The sequence below is a fragment of the Arvicanthis niloticus genome, chromosome 14 (genome assembly GCF_011762505.2).
Source record: "Arvicanthis niloticus isolate mArvNil1 chromosome 14, mArvNil1.pat.X, whole genome shotgun sequence".
NCBI classification, from domain to species: Eukaryota; Metazoa; Chordata; class Mammalia; order Rodentia; family Muridae; genus Arvicanthis; species Arvicanthis niloticus.
The window spans coordinates 61755733-61769773 of NC_047671.1; the positions used below are offsets into that span (position 1 = coordinate 61755733).

Below are 14041 nucleotides of genomic sequence, written 5' to 3' on the forward strand. Positions count from 1 at the left end.
AGTCAGGAGACAGCTATTGTTGGATTAACCAGCTCATAGCCTATATATAACCTATTCTCTCATAAAGTCCTTTTTTTAGTATATGGATTCATTCTATCAGTTTTGTTTCTCTAGAGAACTCTAAATAATACAATATAATTACACACTTTATTAACATCCAACACATTAACATGACTAAGCAAGGCCTGAGGAACAGGAAACTTTAAGCTTGTAAGAATGCCCACTTATAAAATGGTCCAGAGTAACTGATGGATCATTGTCATTGGTCTGATTTTCCTAAGACTTTGAAAATTCAATCTCATTTCCAAATCAAGATTATGAGAGTTCTAATGTTCTAGACTTGAGCAGGGTTTATGCATAGATTTTACCAGTTTTGGGGTGGTGATGATTGGTAACAAAACATGTGGCTTTCCTTACAAAACTATGCCTGTTGTTCATGATACTTCAGTGTATTTCCTGAGCTATTTCTTTTCACCCTTAGTCATACATGGATATATAAAATCTCAGTAATAAACTTATCTTATAAATTCTACTGAGTACGTACCTCAGTAAAAATAGTTATGTGCCTCAATGAAGCAAAAAATACTGATAGATATGCAATTACATTGTAAAAATTGTGCGAAGAATTCAGCTTTCAAGCAATAAATTGCATAAAATGTTTGTTATTGTGATTGCAGTCAATGAAGTATACTTAGACAACAGTGGGAAAATGTGACTTGTGGTTCAATGTTCAATGCATCCATATAACTTCTGTCTATCTAGTTAGCCAGAATCTCCTTACATTTATCTACCTGACTATTATCCATCCATCTGTCCTTACAACTCTCCTTATATTCCTATCATCTACCCATTTCTACCTACCATCTGCTTATCAGTTATCTTTCATTTATCTATATCTAGATAGCACCCATCTGTCTTACTATTTATCTATTTATCATCTAGTTTTCTATCACATATTATTCTACCAATCTATCTTTCTTCTCTCTGTCTGTCTGTGTGTGTGTTTGTCTCACCCACCATCATCTATCTATCTATCTATCTATCTATCTATCTATCTATCTATCTATCTATCTATCATTAAGCCACAAAACAACAAGCTAGCAAGGGTAGAGTAAGAACTATTCAGGCTCAATGAATTCTTGAGACAATAAATGTGCACATTTGTCATTTCAAACCAGCATCACACAATTTAAAAATCCTCACACAGTGGTGTTCAGAAAGGTCATGCAGATATAAAGAAAGGAGTGATCTCTAGAAAGCTATGTCACTAGCCAGCAGGCAGTAGCAAAAGTGACCAATTCCTATGGCAAAAGTGTTCCATGAAAGAGAACAGGAGTCTAAGAAAGTGGGTCCTGTCACTGCTGTCCCTTAGTGACCATCTTTCAATGTACAGGCTCTCTGGGAGTTTTAACCCCAGTGGCTGCTTCAAGCTGAGAACTATGGAGACCTCACTACCTAGAGCCTGCTGGATGTCTCCCTGAGTGCCACACAGATGCCTCACACCTTGTATGCCCCATCTTGAACTGCTTATGAAATTGCTAGCTTTACTTTTTTTTCTTCTAGCATGTCTTAATCTTTGTTTCAGATTGACAGACTGGGGCGGGGGATACTCAAGTGAGTGTTTTCAGCTCAGTCAGGGCTATGGGATAGGGCTTCCAAAGTTTGGGAAGTAGGCCATCTAGGCCAGCCTTTTCAAGTCCCGGGAATGACATCTCTAAAGTCTGGGACTCTGGGCCCATGAACCTCCTGCCCTTATAACTTTCCTACTTGGTAGAACTCCCTGCCTCAAATTGTTCTTGACTAGTGAGTGTGTGATTCACTGGATCCTCCAGCCAGTATTTATCACAGTTCTACCATGGACAGGCCCAGGTACTGTGGCGGACACAATGGCAGAACTTAACTTAGTCCCAGGAAGAACCCATTTCCTAGCAAACATGAGATTTCTAATGCCAACCAGGCATACTCCAACATTCCTGACTGTACATCCAAATCTTGCATCTGATATGACAAGGATCATCTCCACGGTAACCTCTCCAAGATTATATATAACATACCAAACCTCGAGGGTAATGTAACCTATGCTAAAAACACTATCACCAGCTGATTTCACCAACTCCTGACTGTCTCTTAACATCCCCAGTTCAGGGTTACCCTTGGCTGTGAAATCTAAGAGTTTAGTATGGATTGATTAGTGTCATGTGCCAGCAGTATCTGACCCTTATTCTATGGGTTAAGAGAACACATACATTTATTTTATATGACATTGTGACACAAAGTTGTCATCTACAAAGTTCATGCACAAAAACAGGAATTGAGTTACAATACACGTACACACCTATATCATACATAAATATGTATATACAGACATTCATGCATGCATACATACATACATACACTTCCCAACTCTATTCCCACACAAATATCTCTTAATCTGTTAAATAAATTTACAGTTTTGTGTTGGGATATAGACTTAGCTATCCTAGGCCACGAGGTGCCTGAGAGGCAAACTCCACTCAATACCTCGTCTTCCTATAATCCTAAGAGTTTGTTCTATATTCCAGCTAAGCCTTCTATGTTCAGCAAAACACTTCTACATACACAAAACATATTCTGAATGTGAAGTCCTGTTCCCATTTTAAAAACATGATAATTGAGGCAAGTGACCTCTGTAGTTGCTCATATCTGGATGCCCAGTGATGTGCCACCATCCTTCCCTGCCCTTTCCCCTGGCTACAGACAGCCAGTTTCCTGCAGCACTCTTGTGTGGTTAATTTCCTTTTCTCACCAAAATCAACCTCTAAAGGGTGGGTGTAATCAGATTTTACCCTCAGGGGGTAAGTAGCTTCCAAGTGAGGGGCTTGGAAATCTAAATCAATCCAAACCTCTTCTCTTTTCCAACTCTGTACCCTTACCATTAAGGGTAACTACTTTTAATTGTTCTAAAATTACAGGTCTTACCTTTCCCTTGTAAACACACCCTTGCATAATCACTGGCTTCCAGGAGTAATAATCAGAGAGTCTCTGGTGGTCCATCGTGTTTGCCAAGTTAAATTCCTTCCATGCAGCCATACAATTCTTCTGTCTTTTGGTAAGTCATAGACTAATTACCTAGCACCCCGGTGGGCCCACTTCCTTCTGATCTACAGAGATTTAGCCATTCAAAGGTGAAAGGAAAGTCTCTGAGACAAATTACAGAGCTCATGTAACATCTAGAACCATCTTTAAAGAGTGACTCAAGACATCCATCCCTACATATTTTAGAAGAAATGTTTATACTTATTCTTTGTTGCTATTTTTCATGTGTGTGAGCATTTTGCCCATATATGTACCATACACATGCTTGGTGCCCACAGAGGGCAGAAGAGGGTGTTGGATCCCCTGGAACTGGTGTTACAGACAGTTATGAACCACCATGGAGGTGCTGGGAATCAAACCTAGGTTCTCAGGAAGAAAAGCCAGTGCTCTTAATGGCTGAGCCATCTCTGCAGCCCTGGATGAAATGTTCATGCTGTTTATGTAAAGTATTCAGGAGGTGGCAAAATAATAAAAACAAATAATCTCAAATGAAATATTTGCTTAGTGAATAGTATGGTTGACAGAGAAACTGATCTTTTAAAGGAAAATTATTCAAAATATGACTTTTACTTATACTTTTAACCTTGTTTTGTATTTATTTACTTATATATTTATATTTTCTTCATTTTTCCCCCAAGGCAGTTTTTTTGTGTAGCCCTGGCTGTCTTGGAACTCAATCTGTAGACCTGGCTGGCCTTAAACTCAGAGATCTGCCTTGCCTCTGCCTCCTAAGAGCTGGGATTAAAGGTGTGTGCCACCACCCCGTGGTTATTTGTTTATTTTGAGATAGAGCTTCACATAGCCCAGGCTGTCCTTAAATCCTAGCTGAGCATGACCTTGAACTCCTGTTTCCTCCTGCTTCAGTCCACCAAGTGCTAGGATGAGAGGCATACATGACCACAAGTGGTCTCTTCTGATCACTCTCAATATAAATGATTTTTACACTTGAACCAAGGGGGATAATACCATGCCTCCAAGCTCACCTGGTATCCTGTGGGGACGAGAAGGACAATGCAGATGATGGGGACACATTAGGTCCAGAAGAGGGTCTGGAGGATTGAAAAGAGTTGCTGTTGAAGCTGCTGTATCTAAAAGAAACAGAGGTTGGGATTGCACACAGAAAACAGAGACAAAATAAGTGAACAGTAAATATAAGTAAGACCACACAAACTGTCTGGCTTTTTGCAAGAAAAAAAAAAATGTTTCTGAAGATGCTACTACAAATAGTGATTATTTAAAGCTATAGAGATTTGTCGCCTTTTGATAAGTCTTCATTAAAGTAGTTTCACAAGCTTCAAAACCCACTGGGTAGCAGGACTCCTAGCAGAGCATTTTTGAGGTGACGCCAACTCTTCTATTATTTTATAAAAGTACACTAAAGTTAATTGTGGCCATAAATCAAGAACCCAAACAGTGATCATCTAACGATGAGGACCTCCCGTGTTAATTGTGATGGCACATCGTGAATGCCGTCAGAGACCTGCAGAAATAGCATTCGCTTGGCTCAAGAAACACCTTAGTACTGAAAATTCCACCGCAGGTCATTTTGAATCCATCATGTTTCTTTCCCATTATCCCATGGGGTTCTTGTTTATCTCTAGGCCTTCCAGACTAGCCTACTGCTTAGAGATGAGGGAATCCATGGCTTCATTCAACCATTTATCCTGAAACCTGCAGTGGTTAAAATAAAATAAACTTTGATCTTTTCCCAGGCATCTCTAGCAAACAGATGTCAGGATTTGTAGCTTTCTGTTCTCAGGAAAGATGCTCCTTAACAGTTTCTTTGATGCAGGTGGCGCCGCTCAGGGCAACACCCAGGAAACAAGTCACAGTCTGAACCCTTATATAGATCTGATGTTCATGTAAGACAGCTTCGATTCCTACATGTCTTGTCACAGGCGAGGGCAACTCATTTCTTATACTGCTATCTACGTTTAAACAGTGGGAGATGGATACAAAATTTCAAGTTTTAGTAATAAATTAGTACAATAGAAAATATTCATATGCCTCTGCTCTACTCTGTGCTTCTAACTCTGGTACCTTGGCCATTGTTTCTCCTGTTTGTGTGCTATCATCTGTCAGGTTTATATTTAGAAACAGCCCCTCACCATCGAGACTCAGGCCACAGAGTTGACCAATGACTTTTCTGTGAATATGTCACTTTCACAGGTCTTGGTTTCTGCGCACTGTTTCCCTTTCTCCTCTTCTTCTTCTTCCCTCAAATCCCTCTCAGGTCACACTGAGATCCAACCTGGGGCTTTATGAATGGTAGGTGAATACTCCACCCCCAACCTACATCCTTATATCTTTTGTTTATTTCTGATTTTGAGACAAGGTCTTCCTCTGTTTCCCAGGCTGGCCGTGAACCTGTGATTCTCGAATGGCAGGAACTGCAGGATTTTCTCTTTTCTTAAAAATCCCCACTCTACATGTCTAGTAGACTAATTTCTTTTCAAGGTCAGCACTCGTTTAATTTTTCAGAAGGATTCACAAATCACAGGCCATGGAGGAGGCAGAAAAGTGAAGAACAAAGCTGAGACCAGGGCACCAAGTGTGGCCCTTCGCACAGGGATGGGAGAAGGTGGGCAACGAGAGGAACAGAGCTGACTAGAGCCGGATGCTGCCACCACACAAGTGCCCAGCCTGGCTGTCCACCAGCTGCCTGGACACTGGCTTCTTACCCTGGCCACTAAAACTCACCCTCCAACTACATGCGGACATCCTGTTGAATGTTTTCACAGGATCGTGTTGCTGAAATTATGTTTAAATGACGTTATGGAAACAAACCAAGCACAATGTGCTTTTCCCTCCTTTGGTTTTCTTAATGGCCAAGTAATTAATTCAAATGCCTCAGAGGCTGCCCAGTTTTGCTTCTCAATTTCAGCCAAACTGACTGGATCATAATTCACTATTCAGCATTTTTGTATGTGAGGAGGGGAGGGTTCATTATAATGACTAATGGGTTGGTCACTATTACCATCTCTTCAATTGTGGACAGCTACCGAGTAGCCAGATCTGTTACCATACAGATCCACAAACCCCACAACAACTGGACATAAGAAAGTTCAGCCCCCACCATCAATACCAAGAATCTTACCAAATGACTAGCTTTACTTAGTTAAACTAAGGCAATCTTCATTCACAAGCATATATATGACTGTGTTTTACAACACGCAGTTACAAATTTACAGGTTTCTATTGTTCTCATTCCCAAGGACTCTATGTACTAATGAAGATTGGAAAGACCAAGGACCCAGAGAAGAACCTTCAGGTGCTAACATCATTCCCAGAAAGTACAGAATCAATCACCATAACAGGCTGATCCCTTGCTGGGAAAGCTGAGGTTGCCAATATCATCTTCCAGGCCAAGCTTTAGCTAGCTCTTAACTTGCACACAGACTCTGTCTGGGAGGGTGGGAGGCTCATGCTTGACTCACTGGGTAAAAATTGTGCAAGATCACAATAATGTCAGGATTTGGAACTTTGAAGAGATCTACAGGGAGCCCAGAGTTCTAAGCAAAAACAACCAGGTCTTGGGTGTGTTGTAAGTTTGGCTTCTTTAGCTGGCTCCACCTGAGCAGCTCTGATTGGTCCCCCTCTCTAGCCTGCCTCTCTCTCTTCCCACAATGTCCTCTCTTTTTAGAAAGGAGAAGAAACATCCTCAGTAGGCTAAATGTATGTGGGTCTGGTAAACTTTCAAGGTGACAATGAATGGAAGTATCTAGAAAGGCACCAGTCCATAGGGATTTACTGAAGGTACAGGAAAAGAAGGAGGAAGGGGAAGAGGAAGAGGAGAAGGAAGAGGAAGAGGAAGAGGAAGAGGAAGAGGAGGAACTATGTCCATTCAGAGACCAGCTTGAACAAGGTTTCATGCCTTACACCCTACACTCAAGTCTCTGTGCACCACCCCTTCCTTACTGTCAGTGGGAACTAGTAATAGAGCCTACTGCTTACTGCTCTGTTTCCTTAGAACCTGTTTCTTATATTTTTGGTTGTGAGCCTAGCCTTTAATGGCTGAGCCATGTCTCCAGCCCTAGAACCTATTTCTTAAGGGCTAAGTGTTACTTCAAAGCACCAACTTCATGGAAAATAGAGGTATTCTAAGTTAAAGCTAAGGCTCTAAAATTAATGTAAACACTTAGACAATAGACAAATTATATTCCCATATAACTAGCTCAATTTATGTTAAAAAAAAAGTCACATAAGCTACTTAAAACTTTGAGGGAAATTCAAAGATTCTTCTAGATTGTATGTAACCCAAAGAGGTTGCCAGTCACAGATGATTAACCTTGTGCTTATTTAGTGGGAGTGCTGAAGACCCTGTAAGATGGGTCGTTTCTTGGTGGTCAAGGCTTATAAGATTTCCTTTGAAACAAAGTTAAAATTCTTGTCAATCACTGAGGCTTGGAGGTCCCCATGTCATAGGCTCTGGTGAATGCTTTACCCTTGTTGACAAGATTCTGTCTGAAGACTCCTGACAGAGGTATCGAAAGCCCAAGAGGATAGCCATTGAGCTACAGTGGGACAACTTGTAAAGGAGAATCTGACTCTGGGACAGGCTGCCTTATACTGAAACCACCTCTCCACGCACTAACAGAAAGACTCGGGCCAAGTTTCTGGGTCTTTCTGAGCCTTGGGTTCCTTACCATAAATAGTAGCTAGTGATAGAACCTGTCTCTTAAGGACTAAGTGATACATTGAAACAGGAACTTCATGGGAAACAGAGAGCCTGGCTCATAATAAATGCTCAGCTAAGTCTGCTCAATCATTATTATCCTTAGAGGGAGAGCAATATAATAACCAACGATTGTGGATACAGACTGCGGAAGTAAAAGATTTTGGACACAGTAAGTTGAATGAGATATATTATTAGAATGAATTTACCTGTTTATTTTACCACTTAAAAGGCAATTATTAGAGGCTGACAAGATGATTCCATGTGTAAAGGCACTTGCTGCCAAGCCTGGCGGCCCAAGTCCAATCCCTAGGACTCATACATACAGAGTCTGACACAGCCCTGATGAAGGCAAGAACTAATGCCCACAAGCTGCCCTTTGACTGTCCATGCATTCTCCACCCAATAAATAAATGTAATAAAAGAAAATTTAAAGATAGAATACAGCCATTGGAAAAATAAAAATTTATACAAACAACCCCTACTCTCCACTCCAGCAGGCTACTTCTGAGTGGAGCGACAGTAAAGGCAGTTAGCTATATGACAGGCATACAGTGGCTATACTTCCAATCTGCCACCAGGATGATTTCTTATTACAATACCTGAATTTCATAATTAGATACTGTGATCATCTTAAGGCTCCAGGGATTGGTTCAAACTATAATTCAGTGACATTAATAGGTAGCCTTAGGAAACATAAAGACATAAGAGAAAACAAAGCAAGAAGCTACAGGAAAGTACAGATAGGATGCCCACTTATTAGAAGAGAAAGATCAGAAGCTAGGTTCCACAGTGGCAGCTCAGTGGGAGGGTGTGGGGGAAATGTGGAAGGAGAGGGCAGCACACTGTTCATGCTGCAGGCAGAGGGTATCACACTCTCTTCGCCTTGCAGGCCAGAAAGACCATGCTGGAGGATGGGTTGGACACACAGATCTCGATAGATGTAGTTCTAAAAACTAGTAAAAATTAGTAGCTACATTAAAACCAAAGATCTCCTTAACTCACACAGGTGACTCTTTTGCATCTCATGAAAGTCAGGTCTTTAGAGTTAGTTTAGTTGTAGTGGCTCTGTATCTGAGTGAGTCCATGCAATACAGCAAAAGAAAAGCCATGGGACACAGGCAATCAGTTGTGTTCTCCACCCTGGGTTAATAACACGCAGGCCCCATTTCAGGCCAGTCACCTGTTTTCCGTCTGAGAGTCTCCTCCCTTTTCCTTGGTGAGGAGGGGTGACTCTTCAAAGTCATAGGAGAAGAGGTGGAAGGGGCTGTGGGGCACGTAGGGTAGCTTGTCTATGGTCGGAGACACCTTTGGTGCTGGGGAGGGCCGAGTAGCCAAGCCAGGGCTGGGAGGTGGCAACCGAGCGGCAGGCCGGCTGGCCTCAGCCCCAGAGGTCCCACCAAGCACAGGGCTCCGTGCTGCTGTGCTGGCTGGAAGCCACCTTTCCTGTGAGGTGGAACTTGAGGTTGTATGGAGTGTAGAACTCTCTGGAGCAGCATCCTTCCCAGGGGGTCTCTGCCTGCAGGCAGAGCTGGCCTTGCTGTTGGCCCAGGAAAGCCAAGTGGAGAGAAGAAAGAGGAACAGATTTGAGAGAGAGGGAGCAAGGGTTAGGAGAAAAAAGACTTGTTATCAACCCATACACTTGCAGCATTGTGTGTCTTAAGACACAGCAAGAGTCTGTGAGCAGAATCATCTGTGGGCCCAGTCACTGCTGGCCACCTGAAAGGGTACATCTTCAGAAAGCAAAGAAGCACCTCCCAGGCAGTATAGCCTCTGGGCAGACAGAGGCTCTGGGAGGGGATTGACCATGCCCTACCGGCTCTTCTAAACCCACTCTCTGAACCCTTCTTGTTTCCTCTTTAGGGTACTATGAAATTTCACAATGTAAACTTCATCTCTATGTCTTGGTCATGAAGATTTGTCCTCCTGCTGAAAAGCCCATGCTTTGGTATCAGCTTTCGGATCCCCTTTCAATACAGATACAGATGTGAGAAAAGGGAGCCTGAGAGATGCACCACACCAAAGACAGTCAGCAACAAACGGAGGACAACTGTGCCCATTCCTCTTATCCAGGGCACTAAATCTTCAACATCTGCACTCTGCCAGCTAGGCCCATAGTTACAGTTGCTGCCATACCCCATACAGGGCTATCACAGAGAATAGTACACACACTTAGTAACTTGATTCTGGCATGATAGAAGAGGTAGATAAACAAAACTGTTACATGGCTGACTCAAATATGTGTGGTGTTTGTCAATGAAATAATTTTTAAATTAAAGGTGGGACTGTCAAACTTATCCTTTTCCCAGGTCCCTAACTGGCCCATCACTACCCACTAGTCTGGCACACCATGGGGTGGGGCTATTTCCTGATGTTCCTCCTTCCTCTCTCATTTCAAAATGTGGCTCTTTCTCCATTCTCAGCTCACCCCCTTCTTTCTATGCGGACATGCTTCTTTGAAGGCCTTCCCAAAGGGGAAAGAGTAAAGAAACCACCATTTGTCAACTTATTGAGGATCTCATAGTACACAGAAACAGGAGGGGTGACTAGTATTAAGTGAAGACTTTTATGTGTATGGAGACAAGATGGGTACAGTGTCTTGCTAAGTATCCCCTGACCCCTGAAGTTGTGCAAGAAATATTCTACTGTAACTTAACAACACCTCCCTCAGTGAAAACTTCCATCTGCAGTGACAATTAGTTAATAAAGAAAACTATTCAAGTACAAAACCATTTTTGAATAGTGGAAGATGAAATGACTTATGGGCATTCTTGCTTTATAAACCAATCACTTGGGAGAAATTTAGGGCATCTGTAATGTGCCTCTATCTGCTAGTTCTGAATAAGGATGGAATAGGCTTTATTGAGGTGAGCAGATGACAGCATGCTCTCTGAAAGGCCATAGACCTATGGTAGGTCTCCTGGGTATCAATATGAATACTGGGTAAGTTTCTATGTTGTAAAGAATGAAAATTGTTCTCTTCTACTTGCATAAAATCATATTTGAATGGTTACCAAGACAAGTTACCCATATATATTAGTTAATATTGTACTGGCAAAATTAGGAAAAGGGAAGAGTATAGGATTCTTACTGTGACCTTTCTGGAAAGATTTTAACTCTCCTTAGTGGAAATAAGCCTCTCTAATCACCAAATGAGCAAATGCCCTGCTGATAGAAGGAAGAGTGTTCAGAAACCATGTGATTCCACACTCTTCCTTCTAGGCCTCAGACTAACATGTGTTCAGGTATTTTGACAAAACTGGTCATTCAGTGGCTTGTGCACAGGGACATGAGGATTGCCCTTGTGAGCTGGTGAGGGCAGGAGATCATAAACATGTGATGGCAGCAAATGGTCCATGAGGAAGGCGTCCCTGGCTTTTGGTATGAGCCTAGGTGGGTCCAACCTTCGGTACCTGTCCTTGCCCTGACACTGGGCATCGTCCTCTCTCTCCTCCTCTGAATTGGGCTCCGTGATTGGCTGCTCTTCTTCTTCCTCCTCCTCCTCCTCCTCATCCCTGAGACAAGACCAGGAAAAAAGAAACGCACAGAAACAAGATGGAGAAGCAAGATGGATATCACAATAGGACAACAAAGCACAAAGAAACCCGGAGGGATGACAGGAAAAGGGGTCTCTCAGTCTGTTAGCTGGGATAGCCCAGGTAGTTCAAAAACAAAGGAACCTTCGGTGTAGGGAGAAGATGTTACAACCCAGAAGAGGACCTCTTGTCACCATGATTGAAGGCCATTGCCCTAAGCCCTCTATATATAATTCTCATAGAAGCTTCCTGCATTGGGATAATTCAGTGAGTTGGCTTTATCCCAACTCACTGAATCAACCAATAAATGTTCTTGGTGATGGACACATCCTGCTGCAAACACAGAGTTTTTATGTCTTCATCACTGAGGGGTTGGCCAATCCGGTGTTGACTAATTGACTAACCCCCATGGTGGCCCACAGGACTAGAAGGATATCCCCTCCATTTCAGTGGGTGTTTCCAGGAACCAGACTCATCTCCTATCTCAAGGATGTGCTCTGTATCACCTCTGGGATTTCTGCAGGCATTGATGCACTATGGGGATATTTTGAGTCTGGAGCTGTCTGTAACTTCTACTCTTCCGCTCCCACCACAAGAAACTTCCAATTGCTGGTTATGGTGGCATATGCCTGTAATCCCAGCACTCAAGAGGCAAAGGCAAGTTCAATGCCAACCTGGTCCATATAGTGAGTTCCTCACTAGTCAGAACTATATATTAAGACCCTGTCTCAAATAAAACAATCCCATCAAAATGCACACAGAAGCCAATTTTAATACCCACATCCAGCAGCTCTCACTGATGTAAAACACTGTGGTTTAAATATAAAATGGGCCCCACTAGTGCCAGGTCTGAACTCTGGTTGCCCAACTGATGTGCTATCTGGGAAAGCTAGGCTTACTTAGTAGGTAAATCACTAAGGGCAGGCCTTGGAAGGTCCTGATCTGCAGTGGTGTGAAAAGCTCACTTTTTCTTATCTTCTATAACAAAATAATCAAACCAAATGATTTCTATGCTAATAGTGTTAAAGCCTGAAGATGTGATTCAGATCACTTTGCTTTTTTTTTCAGGCTGGAGTTTCTCATGGAAGCATGACTGTTCATGGTTGATTCTATTTTACGGAGGAATTATGGGTGCTTGGCCTCTAGCTCTCAAACACTACTACTGGGAGTTTTCTTGGGTTTTGTTTTAAAACAAGGCCAGTGTCGTGTCTATTCTATGATGGTCTCTAGCCTCAGCTATCCAGGTACTGGGATCATAAACGGAAACCACCACACACAGCTTGATTTTGCTCAGCTTCAACTTATGATGAATTATTCATAGGCATAAGTTTGCTATGAATTTATATGTATTTTCCTTTATGCAAAAAGTAATTCCAGATTTGTGCCCACACTCATATTGGAAAAGCCAGAGACCTACAGCCTGTTCAGTTAAACAGGGAATAATTCCCACCAAGGTCAATTTAACTTCCCCAAATTTGCATCTCAGGGTAATGGCATATCTCTTAGATTCCAAAAGCACAAACAGAGAGCACAATGATGTCTCCAAGCTGTTTCAAAAGCACAGTGCAAACTTTTATAACAAAGCTGAGCAAAAACCAGACTAACTAATTTGTGAAGATACATACCAGGTATGCATAAATGACATAAGGAACCCTCCTATTTTGCACATCAACTAAAACAAAGATATATTAACTATACACCTAAAGGTACAAGGTATAATGATAAAAGTGAGCAAAATTCTGCCCCTTGCCTGCTCTAGCGCTCGGGAAAGTGGCCCTGTACCTCACCTGGGCAGCACACTAGAGCTAGCCCGGTGGGGGCTGCAGGTGAGCCAGGCCCCAGGGCATGAGAGTGGGAGGGCCAGTGGACCAGCTTCTGGCCCAGATCCAGGGCTTTGAGTTGGCCCACCCCAACATCTACCTCATCCATAAACTGCTAGCATGGGAAGGGGTCGATTATGCAGATCCAAAGCTGTAGGATCTCCATGACACAGGGCAACAACAGGATACTCTAGAGGAGTCTCAGTGAGGTTCCCATATTGATAGAGTAGCAGAAGCCAGAGGCCTTGTACCAGACAAAGGACTCATTACAGTGAACATTTACAAGCAAAGAAGTGTGGACAAAATGATATACCATGCAACACACTGTGACACTCTACAGCTTCCACAACAAGTTTTTTTTTTTTTTCTCTTTTGGAGAGGAGGTTACAAGGGCAGAGGGTGGTTACCAGAGGAGGGGTAGATGACTTGGATTGGGGTACATGATGTGAAATTCACAAAGAACTAATAAAAAGTTTGAATAAAAAAGTTGGAAATTGTCACAGCTGATGAACTCATGTGATTCCACTTTTGCATCTAAGTTGGGATGCTGTGTTAACACCACAGTGAGCTAACATTTCATTTCTACCATACAAAATTGTCTGAGACTTCTACATGCTGAAGAGAGTGTAGTCCATCTCCATCCTTTGAGTTTCAGACAGGAGGCTGTGAGGGGTTAAGCACTTTAACACTGGAACTGGAACTATTCTGTAGACACACTTTGTTTACAGGATATCAACAGTCTACACTGCAGTACCCTAGGGGAGACATTCTGGACCAAGATGAGCCCTCCCAACCCAAAGGACATGTCTCAATCTCTGGAGACATTTCTAGTTGTCCCACCCGTGTGAATGGCTAGACATTAGCATCTAGTGGGCAGAAGTAAAGGATGCCACAGTGCCCAGGACAGTCCCCAACAAGGAATGATCAGGACCAAG

At 42.5% G+C, this 14041-nt stretch overlaps 1 protein-coding gene across 9 annotated transcripts in view; it reads right to left on the bottom strand.

Annotated features, from left to right (window-relative positions):
* Positions 1 to 14041, bottom strand: part of Fhod3 (formin homology 2 domain containing 3) — a 400629-nt gene that overhangs the window by 96439 nt on the left and 290149 nt on the right. For 3 of the 9 annotated variants that reach the window (XM_034518098.2, XM_076912882.1, XM_076912881.1), the window contains exons 11-13: positions 11164 to 11265; positions 8934 to 9290; positions 4059 to 4163 (exon numbers count right to left, since the gene is read on the bottom strand). The exons of 1 other annotated variant lie outside the window; for it this stretch is intronic. In XM_034518098.2, coding sequence (XP_034373989.1) covers positions 4059 to 4163; positions 8934 to 9290; positions 11164 to 11265 — 564 coding nt within the window. The remainder of the gene's footprint in view (positions 1 to 4058; positions 4164 to 8933; positions 9291 to 11163; positions 11266 to 14041) is intronic. 5 more of the 9 variants (XM_034518100.2, XM_076912885.1, XM_034518099.2 and 2 more) reach the window with 2 other exon arrangements.